This window comes from Phodopus roborovskii, unplaced genomic scaffold, assembly GCF_943737965.1.
Source record: "Phodopus roborovskii unplaced genomic scaffold, PHOROB, whole genome shotgun sequence".
Taxonomy (NCBI): domain Eukaryota; kingdom Metazoa; phylum Chordata; class Mammalia; order Rodentia; family Cricetidae; genus Phodopus; species Phodopus roborovskii.
The window spans coordinates 4549301-4571865 of record NW_026126636.1 but is presented as its reverse complement, the minus strand read 5'-3'; the positions used below and the strand labels follow the sequence as shown (position 1 = coordinate 4571865).

Sequence of the window (22565 nt, the reverse complement as noted above, 5' to 3'; positions counted from 1 at the left end):
CTGCATGTGTGTCTCTGTGTGTCTGTGTGTGTGTATGTATGTGTGTGTATGTGTGTATCTCTGTGTGTCTGTGTGTATGTGTGTATTATGTGTGTGTATGTGTGTATCTGTGTGTGTGTGTATTATGTGTGTGTATGTGTGTACCTGTGTGTGTGTGTGTGTGTGAGAGAGAGAGAGAGAGAAGGAGGATTTAAAAGAAGGAAAATAATTGAGAGACAAGGAGGGGATTCCAGGAGGGATGGAGAGGGGATACGGGGTCAGCAAGACTATTCCATAGGAACATGGAGGTGTGGGGACCTCTCCCTGGCTTGGGATGGCATCATCAATGTCTGGTACCTCATTTTGGTTGGACCCAGATGCTTGCAAAGCTGTACCACTGAGCCATGCCTCCTGCCCCTCATTGGTGGATTTCAGGCCCGGGTTCTGATGCTGCTCAGTCATGCCCCTGCCCTGCCCCTCCCTGCTACTGCCAGGTCACATCTCCAGCCCCTCATGGACGTATTATAGACATGTTTACCACCGAGCTAAATCTTCAGCCTCTTCTTACTTTTTCTTTTGAGGTGGGGTCTCCTTACAAAGTTGCTCAGGCTGGCCTTCAACACATTCTGTAGTCCAGGTGGGTCTTGAACTTCCAACCCTCCTGACTCATTCTCCTGAGTATCTGAGATGGCAGGCCCACACCACTGGGCCTGACTCAGGCTCTGTCTTCTTAGAATCACAGATGCTCCTTCCTGACTCCTTTGCCCTCTGTGTATGGCTTTTATTCACCCAGAGCCTCCTCCTTAGGTCAGGATCCATGGCTACTGGGACCAAAATCAAGAACCTGGAATCCCAGGCAACATCAGGGCAACGGGCCCATCATCCTGTGTCGGAGACAATCATGCTGATTGCCTTGCCTCCCCCAGCGAAGGATTATCTATGTCTCTCCATCACCTCCTTCTGCTTCTGCATCCTGCTGGCGATCCCAGCCCTGGTGTTCTCCCTTAAGGTGGGTACCATTCCAGCTCCTGGTCACACCCCTTCCCTCTTTGCCCCCTTTGGTCCCTCCCACTCCTGGGTCCTGCTTAGCTCCACTCTCATTCAGGCCCCCTCTTGGTCACTTCTTCGTCCCTCGGGGACTGAGTCCCGCTCTTCTCTGGCTCCTCTCACCACTCCTGATAACGGACTTTCCGGGGAGGTACCTCCCTTCACCTCTTTCCTCTTGGAAACCATCTTGCCTGCTTGGCCTTCACTTCCACAGACCCGGGAAGCCAACAATGATGGGGACTGGCGGAGAGCACAGAGGAACTCCAGGCTGGCCTTGGCCTTCAGTGTCTCCAGCATCCTTGTGGGGTGCATTTTGATGGCCAGCTCTGTCACATTAATCTTTGAGACAGAGGAAGTGACATCATCTTGAAAGCCCACCTCACCCAGGGAGTTCTGTCTATTCTTGGAGCTTCTGACCTCGGACACCAGCCATTGTCTGTGCTGAGGAAGCCTTCAGCGTAGCAACAATGCTAAGAGCAATAAAGATTTTGAGGAGGTTCCTGCTTTCCTGTTCAGCTGCTGAATGTGTGGGTGCCTGCAGTTCTCATGGCTCCATGGGTCTATGTTTCTGGGTGCCGTGGGGCCCCTTCAGAGAGTGGACGCTCATCAATAACAGTGCCAGGCAGGCCTCTTTACTGATGACCATACAGGGAAGATGGGCATGGTGCCTGTTTAGCCATCTCTGCTGCTATGGTAACACTCCATGGCCAGAAGAGCCTTAAGGAAGAGCGGATTTGTTTCAGCCTGATGGTTCCAGAGAGAAAGGGGCTAGCATGTCGGGGGAGGCAGGGCAGAGAAGGACCAGGAAGCAAAGATCCTATTTTTGTCTTTCTCCAAGAAGCAGGGTGGGGGAGGGGCTGCTGGGATGAGGGTAGGTGAAGGAAGGGAGGAGAAAAGAAAGGAGAGAATAAGCTCGCCTCAGGGCCATGCTTGCTCCAGCAGCAGGTCTCCACTTTCTAAGGATTCCAAACACCCCAAAACAGCCCCGTGCACTGGGGACCACATGTTCAAATACGCGAGTCTAGGATGGGCTTTTCAAACCACCACTGTGGTGCATGACTGTAATCCCAGGACTTGGGTGCCAGAGGCAGGAGGATGGGAGTTTCAGGCCAGCCTGGGTTCAGGCCAGCAGGACTCTCTCAGAGAGTCAGTACAATGACTTGCATTTGTAATGCCAGCCCTAGCGAGGCTCAGATGGGGGATACTGAGAGAACTACAGTCTCAAAAAGAAGCAAAAACTTCAAACTACCACAACAGGTAGGGGTTCAAGTTCAGTGGTCAGGCACTTGCTTAGGCTGAGGAAGGCTCTGGGTTCAGTGTCCAGCACTGTATGGCAGTGCATGCCTTTAACCCAGCACTCAGGAAGCAAGAACAGAGTCTGGGCCAGCCTGGACTATGTACACGATTTCAGGTCAGCCAGTGCTATTCATGAAAACCTGTCTTGAAAGCAAAACAAGGGGGCTGGAGAGATGGCTCAGTGGTTAAGAGCATTGACAGCTCTTCCAGAGGTCCTGAGTTCAATTCCCAGCAACCACATGGTGACTCACAACTATCTATAATGGTATCTGATGCTCTCTTCTGCCATGCTGGTGTGCAGATAGAACACCAAATATATAACATAAGAAATCCTAAAACAAACAACCCCCCTTCCCCCAAAAAACCAAAACAACCACCACTACCAACAAGCCCACCACTACCAACAAGCCAGGCAGTGGTAGTACACATCTTTAATCCAAGCACTCAGGAGGCAGAAGCAGGTGGATCTCTGTGAGTTCGAGGCCAGCCCGGTCTGCAAAGTTGAGCTCCAGGACAGCAGGGCTACACAGTGAAACTCTGTCTTGAAAATCAACCTCCACCCCAAGCAAGACAAAACAATATCGAGAAGACACCAAGAAAGAATAACATGTGAAGTCACAAAATTGTTTGAGGTCATCCTGTCTAATGACCTCAGTGACAGGAGTACCCTCTGTTCTGTCCAGTGTTGAAGCCAATACCCAATGTGCAATGTAGGAGGTCAAGTTTTGATTTGACTGAATTAAAAATCAATTCAACTTGGGCTGGAGAGATGGCTCAGCCATTAAAGGCTAGGCTCACAACCAAAAATCAATTCAACATGCCCTTTGCTGTTAGGAGCTACCGTAGCTGGGCGGTGTTTCTGGACAGCGGTAACTATGAAAAATAGGATGAACTAGCTCCTACCGAGGGCTAACGGCTGAGCTGTGACCTACTTCACGACAGAGCCATAAAAATACCTGGGGCATAGTTCCCTTGGCACAGTGCTTCCCTGGTGTGCAGGAAACTCTGGATTCCACTGATAGCACCCCAGAAACTGGATGTGGTGGCCCACCCTACAGCTCCAGGGTCCTGCAGACGGAGGCAGGAGAAGCAGAAATTCAAGTTTGAGACCTCATCTAAAAGGAAGGGGAAAAATGAAAAGAAAATGTAAAAGGTTCCGACCTGAACACAAAGTGCAAAGTTGTGAGTCCGGAAGGGGCCTGGCTTATTCTGGGAGTTGAAATGAGTGGGAACCTTGGGCTGGAGAGATGGCTCAGTGGTTAAGACTTGCAGAGATCTCTCCAGCACCCATGGCAAGCGGCTCACATTAGCCTGTAACTCCAGCAGCAGGGATCTGACACACTCTCCTGGGCTCTGTGGACAGGTGCACCCATGCATACAGATCCCCACTCAGATACATATGGACTTAAAAACGAAATAAATCTTTAAAAAGTGGTTGAGTTACATTGGATGTAAAAGAACTTTTAACAAGTGTGTGTGTGTGGTTTAAATCTATGACAGGGTCTTGTGTAGCCCAGGCTGGCCCCTACCTTTCTACATAGCTGAGGATGACCTTACTTCTGATCCTCCTGCGTTCACTTCCTGAGTGTTGGGATTACAGGCGTGTGCCACCACGCCTGTGTTATATGGTTCTGGGAAATGAACCCAGGACTTCATGTGTTCTAGGTAAATACTCCACAACTAATCTACACCATGAGCCCCTAAATGAATGCATGAATAAATAAACAAGGTATACCTAAAGATTATGTTTATTTTATGTTGAGTGTCTTGCCTGCCTATATGTAATGGGCACCATGTGTGTGCCTGGTGCTGACGGAAGCCAGAAGAATACGCTGGCTCTCCTGGAACTGGGGAGTTATAGTGGTTGTGAATCACCATGTGGGTGCTGGGAACTGAATCCGGGTCCTCTGTTAGAGCAGCTGGTGCCATCACCTAGAAATTCACATTTCAGTAAGTTTATGTCTTGTGAGTTAGGTCCCAAACCCCAAAGTGTTGTACTATACAAGGATTGCTGGTGACGTTCTTCACCTGGAAAGCACCGCTTCCCTTGGCCTATACCTATGGTTACATATCAGAGCTCCTTAGTTCCTAGTGACATGTGCTTGCACGAATATCTGTAGGTGGTGTTTCCTGTCCCACGGTTACTCTCAAATAAACACACTGAGGCTTAATATTACTCATAAATACTCAGCCAATAGCTCAGGCTTATCACTAACTAGCTCTTACATTTTAAGTTAACCCATATTCCCTATTTACGCTCTGCCACATGGCGGTAACTTTATTAGTGTGGCATGTTCATCTCCTGCTCCCTCTGCATCTGACTGGCAATCCCAGACTCTGCCCTTCTTCTCCCCATCATTCTGTTTGGCTCTCCTACCTAATTTTGTCCTGCTCAGCTATTGGCCAGTCAACTTGTTTACTAAACCAGTCACAGCGGCATATATTCACAGTGGGCAGAAGGACTATTCCACAGCCCTCTGGCCCTTCTGCCCTCCTCACTCACTGTGGCTGCTCCCAGGCTGTTCTAGATTCCCTCCCCACCCTGCTCTTTATAACTCTTCTCTGAATACTCTTCTCTCTGTTCATAAGATAGCCCTGGCCCCCTTCTCCGTTCCCCACCTCAGAGGTAGCCATGGCATTTCTGGAATCCCCCAGATTCCTGGAGCTGTTCTGTCTTCCATATTTACACATTTACCTGTGTTTCAAATGCCCCATAGAGTGGTCCAGTCTGTGGTTTCACCGCGCCCGAGCTTACAGCACGTTAGTTGCTGTTATGTCAACCTAGCAGAATACCTGGCAGAGAAAGGGCTGGAAGGGTTTATTTCTGAGTTTCAGAGGGATCCCAGGCCATGGTGTGGCTCATGGAGGCAGGTACAGCTCTATCTGCAGCAGTAGGAGTGTGAGGCGCAGCTGGCCCATAGGCTCAGGCGAGGAAGCAAAGACCACAGGCAGTCTTCAAATTCTGCCCCTTCTCCTGGCGATTCCCGCTTCCTAAGTGCTCCACAGCCTTCAAGACAATGCCACAAGCTGAGGGCCAAGGAGTTGAAACATGAGCCTGTGGGGGACGTCAGAGTTAAATATATTATTTAAGATAAACATGGAGCTGGGCAGTGGCACACGCCTCTAACCCCAGCACTCAGACGCAGGCGGATGTCTGAGTTCAAGGCCATCCTGGTCTACAGAGCTACACAGAGAAACTCTATCCTGAAAAAAAAAATCCCAAATATTGTCTATAAATGTTTGTTTTCATTTAAATGGACTTGGTTATATTAAAAAAAACAAAACAAAAAAACAAGATACTCTAAGTCAATTTACAAAAAAAAATAAATAAATAAAAATAAAAGATAGACATGGGCTGGCACGTTGGCCCAGTGGAAAAGGTGCTTGTGGCCAAGGCTGATGGCCTTAGTTTGATCCCTGAACCATAAAGGGTGGGAAGAGAGAATCAACTCCCACAAGGTGTCCTCTGACTCCCACACCTGTGCCATGCCATGATCATACACACACGCACACATACACACACACACACACGCACACACACGCAATCGGAACTCAGTTTTGGATTTGAGTTGGAGTTACTAAGTAGCCTAGTTTAGCCTTGAACTTCGGATCCCGGGTGCTGGTGGAACTTGGGATCCTCTTTGCCTCAGCTTTCCAAGTGTTGGGATTTACAGGCATGTTCCACCAGCAATCTGTATCTGTGGATACAGAGACCTTTACATAAACAATGACAGGCAACAAAGGCCCTTTCCTGCTTCGGTGGCAACCCTGAGGCACGGCTCGTGTTCTGTGAGGGAGAGCAAGAAAAGGGGGCCCAGAGGCAGGCAGGGAAGGGCCACGTCACTAGGCCTTGGGGACCCTGCGAGGACTTGGATTTCAGCTGGAGAGGAGCAACCAGGACAGGGCTCTGAGCATGGGGTACTCTGGCTCCCTCTGGACACGTTTGAGGAATAGATCGTCGGGAGTGGGGGTGGGTTGGGTGGGTGGGGGCTGCTGGAACGTAGAGACACGAGGTGACGGAGGATGGACCAAGCTGGCAGCAGAGAAGGGAGACAAAGTTGCTTCTACATATGATGACCTTGAGACCCTAAAGTAAGGGCAGCCCAGCAATTCCCGGAGGAAATGGGGGGGTTCTGCCGGGGACCTTTCCAATCTGGGTGAAGGCGGGAGAGGAATGGAGTGCCAGTGTAGCAAGCTTGGCGGGTGGAGCAAACCTCCTTCTCTGTTCCTTTCCTCGCCACCTGTGCCCGAGGCTGGCCTGAAAAGGGGCGAGACACAAGGTCCTTGCCTGCCCAGTGTCTGCCTCAGCCTCCTGCGTGTTGGGAGAGTGAAGGGCACTGCCGAGCCCGCTATCTTATCAGCAAATCTCAAACTTAAACTGAAAGTCAAGGTCACCGGGAGGTGCATGCAATCAGCAAACATTCCCGGGGGGCCAGCCCAGGCTGGGCTGGGCAAGCAATGAAGAAACTGTGCATGCTGAGGCACCTGGGACCTGTCTTCCTGGGAGGGCAGAGTGGGGGCCTTAGCACCAAGTGGTGACAGCCCAGCGCTGTGATGGAGAGTCACAGGTTCGAATGGTGAGGCAAGATGTGTTGCTTTTGTGTTGTGGTGACCAGATATGTGACAGAAACAGCCTCCTGAATTCCCTTTTCACTTGTGGCTCAAAGATTGCAGTCCCCAGCCACTTGGTCCCATGGGCTGGGGGTAGAACATCACGGGGGTCGGAGTCGGAGTGTGTGGAGGAGGGGACTTCGTGATAGCTCCTGTGAAGAAGAGACCTGGGGACAGGTACAACCATCAGAGGCACACCACAAATGACCTACCTCTTCCAGTGAGGCCTCTGGAAGTTTCTAGAACTCCTTTAAATAGTGCCAGCAGCTGGGGACCAAACATTCAGCACAGATATTCAACACATAGGGGGATTTCAGATTCAAACTTAACAGCTGGGATGGGGGAAAAGAAGGAGGGAGGAGTGGAGAAGAGAGGAAGAGAGGGAGGGAGGGAAGAAGGGAAGGACATAGACAGACAGAGTATGAATATGGGGTTGTGGTAGGGAAGCCAGGGGAAGTCTTTGATCCACCCTGGGCCAAGAATGGTCTTGGAAAGATTATTTTGTTCACTAGGAAAAAAGATTTGTGTTTTATTTATTTGTGTATGTATACACACAAATATAAACACAGGTATACCCTACATGTATGTAGGCACTCACAGAGACCAGAAGAGAATGTGGGATCCTCTGCCTGATGTGAGTGCTGGGAACTGAGCTTGAGTCCTCTGTAAGAGTAATATGTACTCTTAACCACTGAGCCATCTCCCCAGAACCCTGCTGGTGTATGTGTGTGTGTTACCAAGGATGAAATCTAGAGTATTGCATATACTAGGTACTGAACCACACACTCCCAGCCCCTCACTGGGGGATTCTAGGCAGGGGCTCTACCACTGAGCCACACCCCCAGCCCCTCACTGGGGGACTCTAGGCAGGGGCTCTACTGTTGCAGGGCAACCTCAGAAATGAACATTTTGAGACACAGAAGGTCCTCAGTCCTGACAGGGAAAACAGTATGAGGAAGGACACAGCAGGAGTCTGAGCCTTATCAGGACTTGGAAATGTATATATACAGGAAACCCTTGGTCAAATTCCTCCTATAATCTTTGCAAAGTTCTCTTTCTAGTTAATGGTCTCTCCTCTGACCCTTCTTTCTTAGGAAAAGAAAAGCACACTCAATTCTGACCATTGTTCAAAGCTTGCAACTCTCCCGTGTGCCTCAGGCTGGGGGAGATGTGCAGTGCTGACCTCTGTCGAGGATTGCATCCTAGAACACTTGCTGTTCTCAAAGCCTTCGTTTGCCCTTGAAGTGTGCCAGGAGCTTCCTATCAGCCTGAGGTGGCATTGCACAGTCCCCCATCCCCGCTCCATGGACTACAGTCCACCCAAGGTACCAGGCATACCCAGATACTCCCGGTCACTACGATCCAGCCTGGAGGAAGAGGCCTGTATGTTCATCACCTGGGATGGTGTGAGTGTTGCTGATACACATGATAAAAGAATAATCTGATCAAGCAAGACACCCAAGTCATACAGGGTTTAGTACAATCTGAAGACTGCACAATCAGAAGCTGATGAAGCTGTTTAATTGGAAGAAACCGGGGGTTTGGACAGTGGCTGTCTAGCCAGAGGATTAGGCAGTGGCGGTGTGGACTCACTTAGGTATTTAGGAGCTGTACAGATTTCAGGTTTAGATGATAGCTGTGTAGACCCAGTCACTGTGTTGGCAGAGGTCCACAAAGTATCTTGGTCAACCGTCTGCTGCCACTGATGGTGTTGGTGCCTCCATCTGTGACTTTGCTTGCAGACATGACCCCGTACTTTCCACAGCTTCCACAGGGCCTGAGCATGTTGAGGGCAGAGGCTGGGAGGCCAGGGTGGGGGTTTGAAGATGATGAGTGGCATCTGAGGCATTCCCAAAGAGTGCAACTTCCTGAGAGCCTGCTCAGTGCTCCAGGCTTGTGCTCCCACCCGCCTTTGAGCCAAACCCTGTCCACACTCAGCGATGGTGGGCTACAAAGGCAACTGAGTGCCAGCTTTCCTCCACCCAGAGTCAGATGACCAAGTGAGCAAAATACAACACCCGACTGGAACCGGACATGAGGTTAGCGTAAGAGAACGGAAACGCTATGGCACCACAGAGTTTCGGGGACACTCTCAGAAAAGGTGACATTTTCACCGAGACTTGAAGGAGATGAGAAAGAGCCACATGGATCTCAGAAAAAGGGAACCAGGCAGGTGGTGCTCCAAGTGCCAAGGCCCTAGAGGCACGGATGACCTCAGTCTGCCAAAGCATAGCACATGCTGAGGGATCAAGCATAGGGACTGAAACAGGGAGGCTCCTCAGGGGTCGGTAGTCTCATAGGGGACATTAGGAGTGAGGAGGGGAAAGCTTGTGAGTCGAGGAACACACATGCGCTGGCATGCTTGGCTCTGATGAGGGTCATCTGTGCTCTGGGGGTTTCACTGCAGTTCTATCAATATGCTCGTCTCCTCTTGGGACTCCTGGAGTAGGGTGGGCATCTTCAGCCAGCTGAGTGTTGGGGAGCTCAGGTTGCCCACCTTTTACTTCCCAGGTGACCTGCTCCCAAGGAGGACATTACCAAGGCTATTATCTTATCAGCTACACCTACACCTACATGCCCTTGGAGACATGCCCTGTGGGAGGCCAGTGCAAAAATCACACCGAAGGTCCTACCATCCCCCCAGCCTAGCCCCTCACTGCTGCTCCCAGGGACCCCTGCCTGCGGGACAGGGAGGGGCCTCTCGGGCTTCCTGACACCTGGCACCCAGTTCAGACAAGGGCCATTAGCTATAACCTGTCCCCAGTGTGCACCTTGGTTTGGCTGAGCAGATTGGGGTGGGGACAGGGGGATGGTTGGGAGCTGTGGGCAGCACTCAGCCGTTGAGTGTGCAGTGGGACCCTGCTAACTCCCACAAGCCTTAGTTTCCTGCCTCTGCACAGCGGGAATGACAGATAAGACATGATGTCACAGGTGACTGTGGACATGCTGTAGGGCTCACAAGAGGACACTGGGCAGGTGTCCTGCCAGGCCTGACTCAAGCATGTCCTAGACTAGGGTTGAGCAAGTGGCTTGGCCTCTCCATGCCTCCGTGTCCCCTCCTGTGGCAGGCATTCCTGGGAGGGTAAATGAGTGAATGTGTGAAAGCCCTTTCACATCGCTGGCATGAGGTGAGCACCCGTGTTTGCTGCTCTTCTTGTTGTTACATGGCTCTTGTAGCCCAGAGGTTTCCGACCTGAGTGACTGCTGGCAACAGGGCTTGCACAGGTTGGGGCAGCCCAGTAGAAAGTGTCTGAGCTGGCCAAGCCTGAAGGTTACCCCAAGGATTCTCAGTATCAGCTGTAATCAGCTGGTTCTGCTCCACCCCCCACCCTCCCTGGGTATATCAAGCCTGGTCCAGATCCTAGGCTCTAAGACCAAAGGACGGAGCACCAGGCATCATGGGGAAGGCAGTGAGTGGCACCTGGGAGATGTGTGGGGCTGTGTGTGGCGGAGGGGGGCAGAAGGCCCCGGCGGCACCTGATGTCCCCTTTGCTCCATCCCGCCCCCAGGAGAATTACGAACTGTACTCGGTGGAACTGGGGTCTGGCCCGGGTGGGGACATGGCTGCCAAGATGAGCAAGAAGAAGGCAGGCGGTGGGGGAGGCAAGAAGAAGGAGAAGCTGGAGAGCATGAAGAAGGAGATGGAGATGGTGAGACGGGGGCTGGAGCCTGGGCGGGGCTGAAGAGGGCCGAGTGGGGCCGTGAGAGCCAGACACTGAGGGCCCTGCTCCACCCCCAGAACGACCACCAGCTGTCCGTGTCTGAGCTGGAGCAGAAGTACCGGACCAGCGCTACCAAGGTGAGCTAGGAGTGGGTGGGCACAGTGAGGGGAAGATGGACAGGGAGAGAGAAAGGTGGGTGATGCTCTCTCTCTCTCTCTCTCTCTCTCTCTCTGTGTGTGTGTGTGTGTGTGTGTGTGTGTGTATGTGCCTACGTGGGAGGTGGTAGGAAGAGATAAAGAAAAATGGAGAGATACAGAGGAGAGAGAGGAAGAAAGACATGGAGAAGAGGTGAAGAGAGACCCATGGAGGACACAGAGGAGCAGGGAGAGGAAGGGAGAGATGGAGAGGAAGGGAACAGTTACAGAGAGAATGGTCAAGAGAGAGGGGAAGTGGGGGGGGAACAAGAGAAAGATGGAGGAGGGACGAAAGGGGGAAAAGAGGGGAAAGAAGAGAGAGAGAGAGAGAGAGAGAGAGAGAGAGAGAAGGAAGGAAAAAGAAGAGAAAGGGCGGAGGCAAGGCCCTGTGGCCTTCACCATGAGCACACCTGCTGTCCGCAGGGCCTGACTGCTAGCCTGGCAGCTGAGCTGTTGCTGAGGGATGGGCCCAATGCGCTCCGGCCGCCTCGAGGCACTCCTGAGTATGTGAAGTTTGCCCGGCAGTTGGCAGGAGGTCTGCAGTGTCTCATGTGGGTGGCTGCTGCTATCTGCCTCATTGCCTTTGCCATCCAGGCCAGCGAGGGTGACCTGACCACAGATGATAATGTGAGTGGAAGGTGCTTTAGGGCAGGCAGGGGACGCAGTGGGACCTGGGGAACTACGGCATTGAGCCCAGGACGCACAACAAATGAGATGTAGGATGAGGATACAGAAACGTTAAGATGCCTGTCTGAGACGTGGATGGAGCACACTGGGCTATGGGACAGACCTGAGGACATAGGCCATAAGGGACAGTGAGGGTGACTCTTGGATTGCAGGAAACAGAACTGCAAGAGCTAAGATAAGGAAATGAAGATGTAGGACAGACCAAGGACATGGGACAGGGGACGCAAGGACTCAGACTGAGACATAAAGAACACTTAACACCAGACACAGCACACAGAGACACAGACAGGAGGTATGGAAACTCTAATAGAGGAAACAGAGATGTAGAGAGGACATTGGATATGTCAGGGTCAGACAGAGGACATGGGGAGACATGTGTGACATTGGACACGGGCTTTAAAAGCCTTAGGTCAAGTGACAATGGGTTGGCACTCAGTGGTACAGACTTGGCGTTTGGGACATGGCCTGGGTCTGCAGCCCAGACTCAGGAATGGGGACAAGATGACATGGGGGTACAAGGACGGAGGGTGGCACACGCATCAGGAAAACAATATGAAACGTGGGATGTAGAAACGCGAGGAGACATGGTAGATGCAGGGCTTAGGGGAGGCAGGAGTGAACCAAGAAACACGGCACAAGGACCTTACGGGGACGTGGGTGATCGGGAACCAGGGACTATGGCATTCGGGACAAGTCACTGAAAATACAAGGCGAGTGAATCTGCATTTATAGGACATGGGGGAAGGGGCCTGGAGTACGGGGTTAGCACATGAGGCTTCTTGGTAAGGCGAGGAAACTCCCCAGAACACCGGGGGACACTGGAGGGGACGGTGGCCTTGAGGAGGGGCCGTCTAACTCCTATGCTTAAACCTCTGCAGCTGTACCTGGCTATAGCACTCATTGCTGTGGTTGTAGTCACTGGCTGTTTTGGCTACTACCAGGAGTTCAAGAGCACAAACATCATCGCTAGCTTCAAAAATCTCGTACCCCAGGTGGGTCCTCCAGCCCGATACCTCTCCCTTCAGACCCCAGAGTCTCCAAACCACCCCAGGCCATCTCCGTCTCCATCTCTAGGGTGCCCGTCCCACCAGTCCTAATCTATGCTTATTTATGGCGGTCATGACTCCGTGACAGTAAGCAACTTCTATTGCCGCCCCTGCCTCACAGCAAGCCACGGTGATCCGAGATGGGGACAAGTTCCAGATCAACGCAGATCAGCTTGTGGTGGGTGATCTGGTGGAGATGAAAGGCGGGGACCGTGTCCCAGCAGACATCCGCATCCTGTCAGCCCAGGGCTGCAAGGTGGACAACTCCTCGCTTACCGGAGAGTCTGAACCACAGACCCGCTCACCCGAGTGTACACATGAGAGTCCCCTGGAGACCCGAAACATCGCCTTCTTCTCCACCATGTGTCTGGAGGGTGGGTGAAGCACCGCTACCCGTCACAAGCCTGCCGCCACGCCTCCTCAGTGCACTTCCCTGGCGCTGCCCACCCCACCCTGAGCTCCCTCTTCTTGTTGCCACTGCAGGCACAGCACAGGGCCTGGTGGTGAGCACAGGTGATCGCACCATCATTGGGCGCATCGCTTCGCTGGCCTCCGGCGTGGAAAACGAGAAGACGCCTATTGCAATCGAGATTGAACATTTTGTGGACATCATTGCCGGCCTGGCCATCCTCTTCGGTGCCACATTCTTTGTGGTGGCCATGTGTATCGGCTACACCTTCCTTCGGGCCATGGTCTTCTTTATGGCCATCGTGGTAGCCTATGTGCCTGAGGGGCTGCTGGCTACAGTCACAGTGAGTGGGGGACAGAAGGAGGTGCAGGGAACAGAGAGCGGCTTGTTCCATCATCCCACCAGACTCCCCATATCCTGCTACCCATCCATCCATCCATTTCCCTCCCCACCCAACACCGCTCATCCAGCCAGTAAACATTTACCAGGCTACTTTGGTCTGGCCCCCTGGCACACACCAGGGCTCAGAAATGAACAAGCCGGCCCCGGAACAAGGAAAATAAGGTCCCTGGAGTTAGTCAGCCCCAACCCAAGACCCACCTAAAGGAGGGAGGCTAAGAAGTTCATTTTCTCATTTCCATTGTGTTGAAGTGATCTGGGAGAAAACTCTGAGAGGGTATCTGGTGATGCTGGGGAAGCCATGGGCTACAAACGGCTTAGAAGGAAGAATAAGCCTGTTTTTTGTTTTGTTTTTTTTGGCTTGTCCTGCACTAAAAGTGTAGTCTGGAGTACAGGAAGGAGACTTAGGGCTGGTGGCAGGGCCTGGCCATGCCACTGTCCCCCATCTGTCCGCAGGTCTGCCTGTCACTGACTGCAAAGCGGCTGGCCAGTAAAAATTGCGTGGTCAAAAACCTAGAAGCCGTCGAGACCCTGGGTTCCACGTCAGTCATCTGCTCAGACAAGACGGGGACTCTCACTCAGAACCGCATGACGGTGTCCCATCTATGGTTTGACAACCATATCCACACAGCGGACACCACGGAAGACCAGTCAGGTGTGGGGGTGGGAGAGGAGGGTGCCAGGACCGGATGCAGTCGGTCTGACGGGCAGCCTGGGGAAGGTTTTGCCACCCCTGGTGGCAGGTCCAGGTCCTGTGAGGGAGTTCAGCAGGTCCGTGAAGGGAATCTGGTCTCCTGGAGGCTCTGTATGTTGTTTGGAGAAAGCCGTCTCGGGATACGAAGAGGAAGTGGGGTCCTATCCATGCGTGGGGGAGGGAACCCGAATGCAGAGGCGTCCCGAATGCAGTGGGAGGGGCTCTGCTCTGCTTTGGGAGATCCGACTCCCTTGAGGTCCCAGCCCCAGTGTCTGGTCTTCAGGGCAGACGTTCGACCAGTCCTCGGAGACGTGGAGGGCGCTGTGCCGCGTGCTCACCCTGTGCAACCGCGCCGCCTTCAAGTCCGGCCAGGACGCTGTGCCAGTGCCCAAGGTGAGAGACCCGGGGACTCCAGAAGGTGATGTCTGGAGCCTGGTGACGCCTGCTCCGACCCTCACACTGGACCCTGATCCTAGCGCATCGTGATCGGAGACGCGTCTGAGACTGCGCTGCTCAAGTTCTCGGAGCTGACGCTGGGCAACGCCATGGGCTACCGGGACCGCTTCCCCAAAGTTTGCGAGATCCCCTTCAACTCCACTAACAAGTTCCAGGTGCGCTGCGCACTGAGTCGGGTCCACAACAGCTCACAGTGAGGGCAGACCTTAGTTTATCTCTTCAGAACCAGCCTCAATTCCATGTCAATCCAGTTTATGACCCCACCCATATTCAATAGACCCCACCCACACAAATCCCCCGCCCAATCAAGCCCCACCCACAGCCCCTGGACAGAGGGGCATCTCTGCTTTGGGAAGGACCCTGCACCCTCAGGCCCCGCCTCCTAGTGTGACCACGCCCTTTATCCACGGCCTCATCCACCCCACCCGGCCGCCAAGCCGGGCTCAGCCCCGCATCTCCGCCTCTTCCTCCACCTACAGCTGTCCATCCATACGCTAGAGGATCCGCGGGATCCCCGGCACTTGCTGGTGATGAAGGGCGCCCCTGAGCGCGTGCTGGAGCGTTGCAGCTCCATCCTCATCAAAGGCCAGGAGCTGCCTCTAGACGAGCAATGGCGTGAGGCCTTCCAGACCGCCTACCTCAGCCTGGGAGGCCTGGGCGAACGCGTCCTTGGTGAGAGCCGCCCTGGGCAGGACCGTGTGTGAAGAGGGGTGGACACAGACCCTTCCAAACTGCCTGGCCCGGACCTGACCTTTTGTATTTTGTTGTCGTTTTCGTGTGGTCCTGTGGATGGAGCCCACACACAAGGGCCTTGAACTCTTGTGCGAGCTAGGCAAGGCTTTATGGCTGCTGGCCTAACTTCTGGTCCCGGGGCTGGTCTGCTCCAGCCTCGCCCTTGATTTCCTTCCCTTTGTCAGTTCTGACCCCCTAATCTGACACTCCTATCTTCATCCTGACCACCCCCATACTTCCCTTGCCTGCACCCCACCCCCCTTTTCGAGCCCTTGTCCCATTGTGTTCTCTTGACTTTTTGGTATTTTGCAGTCTTTGTCTCCACGCTGGACCTTGCCCAGACCCTTGTCCTGCTTTCTGAGCCAGTGTCACTCTGCAGCCTGGCTGTCCAGAACTCACTCTGCAGACCAGGCTGGCCTCTGACTCAGAGATCACCTGCTTCTGCCTCCCCAGTGCAGGATGAAAGGAGAGGGCTACCATGTCCCTCCTTTGTCCCTACCTGTGACCCTCCCAACTTTTGTCTTCTCCCTTTAAACTTTCCTAACCCCTGGAGACCCTGGAAGGCACAGACCTATGGTCTAGTTCTGCCTTTCACTGAACTGTGAAAGAAATGTTTCCTCTCTCAGCCTGCCTCCCTTCCTTCCTTCCCTCCCTCCCTTCCTTCCCCCTTCCTTCCTCCCTTCCTCCCTCCCTCCCTTCCTCCCATCCTTCCTTCCTTCAATAATCTAATGTAGCTCAGGTTGTCCTGGAACCCCCCATCCTCCTGCCTCTACCTCCCAAATGCTGAGATTACAGGCAGTGCTTGGCTCCGAACTTCAGTCTCCTCATATGCGGGGTGGGGGTGCAACTCATCAGGATGGACCCAGGATCTAGAATCCGTAGGTGGTGCAAAGGGCCTGTTATTTCACAAGCCGGGTCCTGGCTCCGCTGGCCCTGCTAGCACACCATCTGCTGAGACTCCTCTCATTCCCGTTTTTCTGGCCAGGTTTCTGCCAGCTCTACCTGAATGAGAAGGACTACCCACCTGGCTACACCTTCGATGTGGAGGCCATGAACTTTCCAAGTAGTGGCCTCTGCTTTGCGGGACTCGTTTCCATGATTGACCCTCCCCGGGCCACCGTCCCTGATGCTGTGCTTAAATGCCGCACGGCAGGCATCCGGGTATGCCAACTGGGCATGAGGGGGGAAGATGACAGACACCTACCTGTGACTGTCACGAGTTAAACTATACTGGTTCATGGTGCGGGAGTTTGGGGGAGGGAGCTTCACGTACAGTGGTACCCAGGAGCTCAGCGTAGTGAGGAAGTTGCCTTTATCCTGCCCTAGTGCCTCTGTCTCTTCTGGCTTCAATCTCAATTCCAGCATGAGTGTGCAGAGAAGACAACTCCACTTACAGCTCCTACCTCTCCTGTTCACTTGGGTCACACGTTCAACCCCAAACCGGCTTTGGTGGCTGGGTAGAGAATGGCTAGATTGGCCATGTCTGTGCTTACTTGCTCGGTCTTGGCCTGGGCAGAGCCACTTGACCATCTACCTGGTTTCTGTCCACTCTAGGATACTGCATCTCCAGCATGTTCTTGCCTCAGGACCTTTGCACCCGGCTATTCCTTCTGCCTAAGGTGTTCTTCCTACAAATGTCCATGTGGCCAACTCTTCCATGTCTGGGTCTCTGCTTATACGTCACCTCCTCATGGAGGACTTCCTTGTGCACCATGAAGCCACTACTCCCCAAACTGAGCTTGGTTTTTGTTTGTTTGGTTTTTGAGACAGGGTTTCTCTGTGTTGCTTTGGAGCCTGTCCTGGAACTAGCTCTTATAGACCAGGCTGGTCTTGAACTCATAGAGATCTGGCTGCCTCTGCCTCCCGAGTGCTGGGATGAAAGGTGTGCACCACCAACGCCTGACCTGAACTTGTTTTTTTTTTTTTTCCCCTCTTAATGAGCTATACAGTTCCCTTGCTTATCTTGTCTACTTTCTGTCTCCCTGCCCTAGAATACTAACTATGTAAGGACAGGACAGTTGTCGCTTTTCTCCCCGGCACAGCAGGTGGTCATGTTTGCTGATAACGGCTGAGTCAGAAGATATCTACCAGGGAGGACAGGGACACTGTGATGATCTGAAGAGGTGAAGGGTGTGCTGGTCTTCCCACAGGTGATCATGGTGACCGGTGACCATCCCATCACAGCCAAGGCCATCGCAGCCAGTGTGGGCATCATCTCGGAAGGCAGTGAGACAGTGGAAGACATTGCTGCCCGCCTCCGCATGCCCGTGGACCAGGTTAATCGGAAGTAAGCACCCATCAGCTCTCCCTGGAGTTCCCTCTCATATCCCCCACACCGAGACTCCAGTGAGACCCTCTCCCTCCTGCAGGGATGCCCGGGCCTGTGTGATCAATGGCATGCAGCTGAAGGACATGGACCCGGCTGAGCTGGTGGAGGCGTTGCGCACCCATCCTGAGATGGTGTTTGCTCGTACTAGTCCCCAGCAGAAGCTGGTCATTGTGGAGAGCTGTCAGCGACTGGTGAGGCCCTGCTCAGGAGAGCGGCGGAAGGGCCAGGCGGGCCCTGGGCTGGTGTCTTTCTGACCTCCTGCTCACCTGAGCTGCTACCCTCAGGGTGCCATTGTGGCTGTAACAGGAGATGGTGTGAATGACTCCCCGGCCCTGAAGAAAGCTGACATTGGTGTAGCCATGGGTATTGCTGGCTCGGATGCTGCCAAAAATGCTGCTGACATGATCTTGCTGGATGACAACTTTGCTTCCATCGTGACGGGCGTGGAGCAGGGTCCGTGCCCTGCTAGGGAGGGGTCAGGCCATGAGGGCTCAGGAGGAAGCTGGCTGGGAGGAGGTTGAGGTATCTGCTCTGCCCCCCCCCCCCAGGCCGACTGATCTTCGACAACCTGAAGAAATCCATTGCCTATACACTGACCAAGAACATTCCAGAACTGACACCCTACCTCATCTATATCACTGTCAGTGTGCCGCTACCCCTCGGCTGCATCACCATTCTCTTCATAGAACTCTGCACAGATATCGTGAGTCTCCGGTCTGATGCTCCACCCCGTTGTGCCCCCAGACATGCACTCCTGGATGGACATGATGGACTCTATGAATGTTTGTAGATCAACAGACAAGCAGAAATAGACGCAGAGGTTGGCAGATAGGTAGACAGGAGAGAGCCATGGATAGAGAAGACCCACAGGCACTCAGACAGACCCTTATCAGACGGGTGCAGGCCTGTAACCCTGGCACACGAGAGGCAGGGACAGGAGGATGGCAAGTTTGAGGCCAGCCTGGACTACGTAGTGAGACACTGCTACAAAACAAAACAAAAACCAAGAATAAGGAGAGATGTTTGCAGACATGGGTGTCTAGCCATGAATGGTTAACGGAAGACACCCCGCAGCTCACCTCTTTGTGATGTGGCCCTGAAGGGAGCAGACAAGAGGCCCCTTTTGAAGGGTGTGTTCAATGCCTTACATTTGTTGTGCTGATTCAGCTCTGTGTGCACTAATTTACTTAATGTCCTCATCACTGCCCTCAGGACTGGCTTTCTTGTGATTTCCTCCCATCTTGTTGATCATCTGACTGAGGCACAGCCAGGCTGAGTGACTTGCCCCAGGTCCCTCAGCTAATAAGGGTCCCGGCTGGTATCTGAGCTCAGGCCACCATGTTCCCTAGGGCCTGTGCACCTGATCAGTCCATTCTGCTGCCATCCCAGCAGTGACTGTCTCTTCGCACATCACAGACGGGTGCGGGGAGGACACAGAGCATGAGTGTGTGCATGCGCCTGTGACCCTAGCACGCAGAGGCAGGAGGATCGTGAGTTTGAGGCCTCTCCTTAGCTACATAGTTTACAGTCAGCCTGGGTTACAAAGCAAACCCTTAGAGAGAAAGGTGGGTGAGGGACAAGGGAGAGAGAAGGGGAAGGAAAGGCATAACGACAGGAAACAGAGAGGTCCAGACTGGGTTACCACAAACCCCAGAGAACAAAAACAGAGAAAGAGGGGGAAGAGGAATGGAGAGGAAGCCAGCCAAAGAGCAAAGGCTAGAGGGATTGAAGCAGGCATTTGCCAAGTGTGGTGATGTACACCAGTAATCCTAGCACTCAGGGCACTTGGTACGAAGATCAGGAGTTCAAGGCCAGCCCCAGCTACATAGTGAGTTTGAGGCCAGCCTGAGCTACATGAGCCCCTGTCTTAAACAAAACAACAAAAGGCAGACCTCTGCATGGAGATGGACACTAGCACACATGACACAGACAGACCAAGTGGCCCAGGTTGTCAGGCAGGTGTGGCTGTGTGGTGACTGCAGGGCCTCCCTCCTGGTCTTTCCTAGAGGTGTGTGTGTGTGTGTGTGTGTGTGTGTGTGCTGGCTAGCCTTACAGTGAGAGGGAGTCGGTGTCCCAGGCTGCCCCTAACCTGCTTCCTTCTGCTCCTGGCTAGTTCCCATCTGTGTCCCTGGCATATGAGAAGGCAGAGAGTGACATCATGCACCTTCGTCCACGGAACCCCAGGCGTGACCGGTTGGTCAACGAACCCCTGGCTGCTTATTCCTACTTCCAGATTGGTAAGCCCCGTGGCCCGCCCGCGACTGGGATCCCCGGGCACCGCTCACCTGCTGTGGGCTTCCTGACGGGGCTCCAGGGCTTGGTTGCTACTTGTCCCAATCTATTCAAGGTGGCCTCTCTGGGCCTAGTGATTCACGCTAACCTGGGCCAGTGCCTTGCTCTTTTTGGGTTCTCTCGGTCCCTGTCTGCACTTTGTTTCTGTGTGTTTCTTCTATTTGGAGTCCCTGCTCTGTGTGCACTTGGTTTTTTTTTTGTGTGTGTGTTTCTCCATCTCTCTTTCCACACTCCCGTCTCGCCTTCCCCAGGTGCCATTCAATCGTTCGCGGGCTTTGCTGACTACTTCACCGCCATGGCCCAGGAGGGCTGGTTCCCTCTGTTGTGTGTGGGGCTGCGGCCGCAGTGGGAAGACCACCACCTACAAGATCTTCAAGACAGCTACGGCCAGGAGTGGGTGAGCTCTTCCTGCCATCTCCTCCCCACTTCCTCCTGCCCAGTGCCGTGTACCTTTGTTGGGATAGTGCAGCCCAAGTGTAGAGTGCCTGGCAAACCCCTACCCCTGTCCTTGCTGTGGGGAGGAGACTGTCCCCACCCATCCTTGGCTTCACCTTCTGCTCCCGAGGGGCGGCCCGCCAGCTGTACTGACAGATTACGTCACCTCAGGCTCATCTGCTCTTCCGTCATTTTCCCGGTAATGTCATTTACAGAGTTCTAGTGTGTGGCACCTATTTCACTGAAGGGCAGCGAGGCCAGCTGTGGCCAGATGTGTTTATTTTGTCTTGAAGAGTAACATGTTACAGAGTAAGAAATTCCTCATAGCCGCTGTCACAGTTAAGAATGCAGTCTGGAGCTAGCCTAGAGTCACTGTACTACATTGCTCCTACAAGCCGTGTGGCCTCCCTGTCCCAGTCTGTCCCAGCAGAATTCACACCATCTAAGAACTCATTTGATATGGGAAGTCCCAGGACCCACCTTAGGCCTACGTCAGAAATTCTGGGAGGAGGGCCTCCTGGGGAGTCTGATGCCTGTCATTCTGCTGTTTTACTGATGGATGAAAGATGCTACACTGGCTGCCTGGATCCCCGGTGACTCCTACAATATTGGCAGCTATTAAGATGAGCGGTGGATCTCTGCAAGATCAGCTTGGTCTATATAGTTGAGTTCTAGGCCAGCCGGGACTGCGTGCTCACACACACACACACACAGGCACGCACGCACGCACACACGCATGCACATATGCATGCACACACACGCACACACACGCACGCACACACGAGTGGTACTGAAGGAGCGGGATAGCATGTGGGGTATGCATTTTCTATTGCTCATGTCCTTTTCTCAGCTACCTCCTCGGCCCCTGTCATTTTTCTCTGAGAATCCTCCAGTTCCCCTTCCCAGGCTCCTTCCTATCAGGGAAAACCCCACGGTCCACCTGTCAGTTCAGGCAGAGCTATCCAAGCCCGTTTAGATGCTGGGGCCCTGTATCCCAGCCTGTGTTGCGAGAGAAGGGAGTTTAGGGATCTCAGTGCCCAACGGTGGCAGAGACTCTTCGCCCAGGCTTATCTGCCTCTGTCCCTTCCTGGCCCACAGACATTTGGTCAGCGTCTGTACCAGCAGTACACCTGTTACACCGTGTTCTTCATCAGCATTGAGATGTGCCAGATCGCTGATGTCCTCATCCGCAAGACTCGCCGCCTCTCCGCTTTCCAGCAGGGCTTCTTCAGGTGTCCCTGGCTGGCCCCAGCCCTGCCCTCCAGTCCTCAGTCCCAGATCCTACCAGCTCCCAGCCAGCAAATGCCAGCACCTGATGTAGTGAGCTGGGTGCAAGCTATGGAAATATGGCCTTATCTGCAGGCCAGCGGCTGCCATGGGGTCCTTCCCTATCTCAACTAGGGACTGATGCCATCAGGACCAGCTCCTACCCCTAAGGGTGGCCATTACAGAGCCACGGGTTTAACTCATCTTTCTGCCTGTGACATCCGACCTCCCTAAGTTCCTGCTATTCTCCAACCTCAGATAGTTGGTCCATCTCTCTCCCTGGCCTGCCAGTCTGAGTCCCTTCTCCCCACAGGAACAGGATCCTGGTGATCGCCATCGTGTTCCAGGTCTGCATTGGTTGCTTCCTGTGCTACTGCCCAGGGATGCCCAACATCTTCAACTTCATGCCCATCCGGTGAGGGGCTGTGAGGTGTTGGCAAAGGGATAGGAGATGTGGGGTGTGGACCTGGGCACAGCCTTGATCCTGCCATCTCTCAGGTTCCAGTGGTGGCTGGTCCCCATGCCCTTCGGCCTCCTCATCTTTGTCTATGACGAGATCCGGAAACTTGGCGTGCGCTGTTGCCCAGGGAGTAAGTGTGGATGGAGGCTGGGGCCTGTGAGTGGGAACTGAATGGTTCTTAGAGCAGCCCTTTGACCCCTGACCTTTAACATGACTGCAAGCCTCTAAATCAAACCACTGCTGCTTATAACCTTGCTCTTGCTTGTGTAACCCAGCACTGAGTTGCCTTCCTCCTCTCTCCTCCAGGCTGGTGGGACCAGGAACTCTACTATTAGAGGGGACGGCTGTCTTCAGTAATCTCTCCATCTACTAGCTGCACAGCGGGGATGGGACTTATGGGTGGCCATGAAAACATCTATGCACTGGATCCCCAGCGAGGGACTACTGTCACCTCAAAGTTTCATACCCTCTTGGAGCATCTGCACTGCAGGCAAGCTCTCTGGGGGGGGGGGGGCGGGTACAATAAACAGTTGGCAGTTCCCATTGAGGACTACATCTGGGCAGGAAAGGT

The 22565-nt window shown here is 53.5% G+C and overlaps 2 protein-coding genes across 2 annotated transcripts; both read left to right on the top strand.

The window, feature by feature from the left end:
* Window positions 1-796: 796 nt before the first annotated feature.
* On the top strand, window positions 797-1524 carry LOC127238616 (transmembrane protein 233). Its single transcript, XM_051207250.1, has 2 exons — window positions 797-988; window positions 1241-1524. Exons 1-2 carry the CDS (start codon window positions 797-799, stop codon window positions 1394-1396), a joined length of 348 nt encoding a protein of 115 aa, XP_051063207.1. The 3' UTR covers window positions 1397-1524.
* Window positions 1525-10331: 8807 nt separating this feature from the next.
* Window positions 10332-22362, top strand: Atp4a (ATPase H+/K+ transporting subunit alpha). The gene is made up of 21 exons (XM_051207679.1): window positions 10332-10583; window positions 10673-10732; window positions 11213-11416; window positions 12355-12468; window positions 12644-12896; window positions 13006-13274; window positions 13787-13985; window positions 14308-14417; window positions 14501-14635; window positions 14960-15152; window positions 16198-16373; window positions 17363-17499; window positions 17582-17732; window positions 17826-17994; window positions 18090-18244; window positions 19655-19778; window positions 20085-20230; window positions 21367-21500; window positions 21848-21949; window positions 22033-22124; window positions 22301-22362. Exons 1-21 carry the CDS (start codon window positions 10332-10334, stop codon window positions 22327-22329), a joined length of 3204 nt encoding a protein of 1067 aa, XP_051063636.1. The 3' UTR covers window positions 22330-22362.
* The last annotated feature ends 203 nt before the right edge of the window (window positions 22363-22565 follow it).

Bases quoted from the DNA above. Each gene is read 5' to 3' on its own strand.
- Atp4a (XM_051207679.1), top strand. From the start codon at position 10,332: ATGGGGAAGGCAGTGAGTGGCACCTGGGAGATGTGTGGGGCTGTGTGT. The intron at 13,275-13,786 runs GTGAGTGGGGGA...ATCTGTCCGCAG, and splicing joins GGCTGCTGGCTACAGTCACA to GTCTGCCTGTCACTGACTGC. The intron at 14,636-14,959 runs GTGCGCTGCGCA...CTCCACCTACAG, and splicing joins ACTCCACTAACAAGTTCCAG to CTGTCCATCCATACGCTAGA.
- LOC127238616 (XM_051207250.1), top strand. From the start codon at position 797: ATGGCTACTGGGACCAAAATCAAGAACCTGGAATCCCAGGCAACATCA. The intron at 989-1,240 runs GTGGGTACCATT...TCACTTCCACAG, and splicing joins CCCTGGTGTTCTCCCTTAAG to ACCCGGGAAGCCAACAATGA.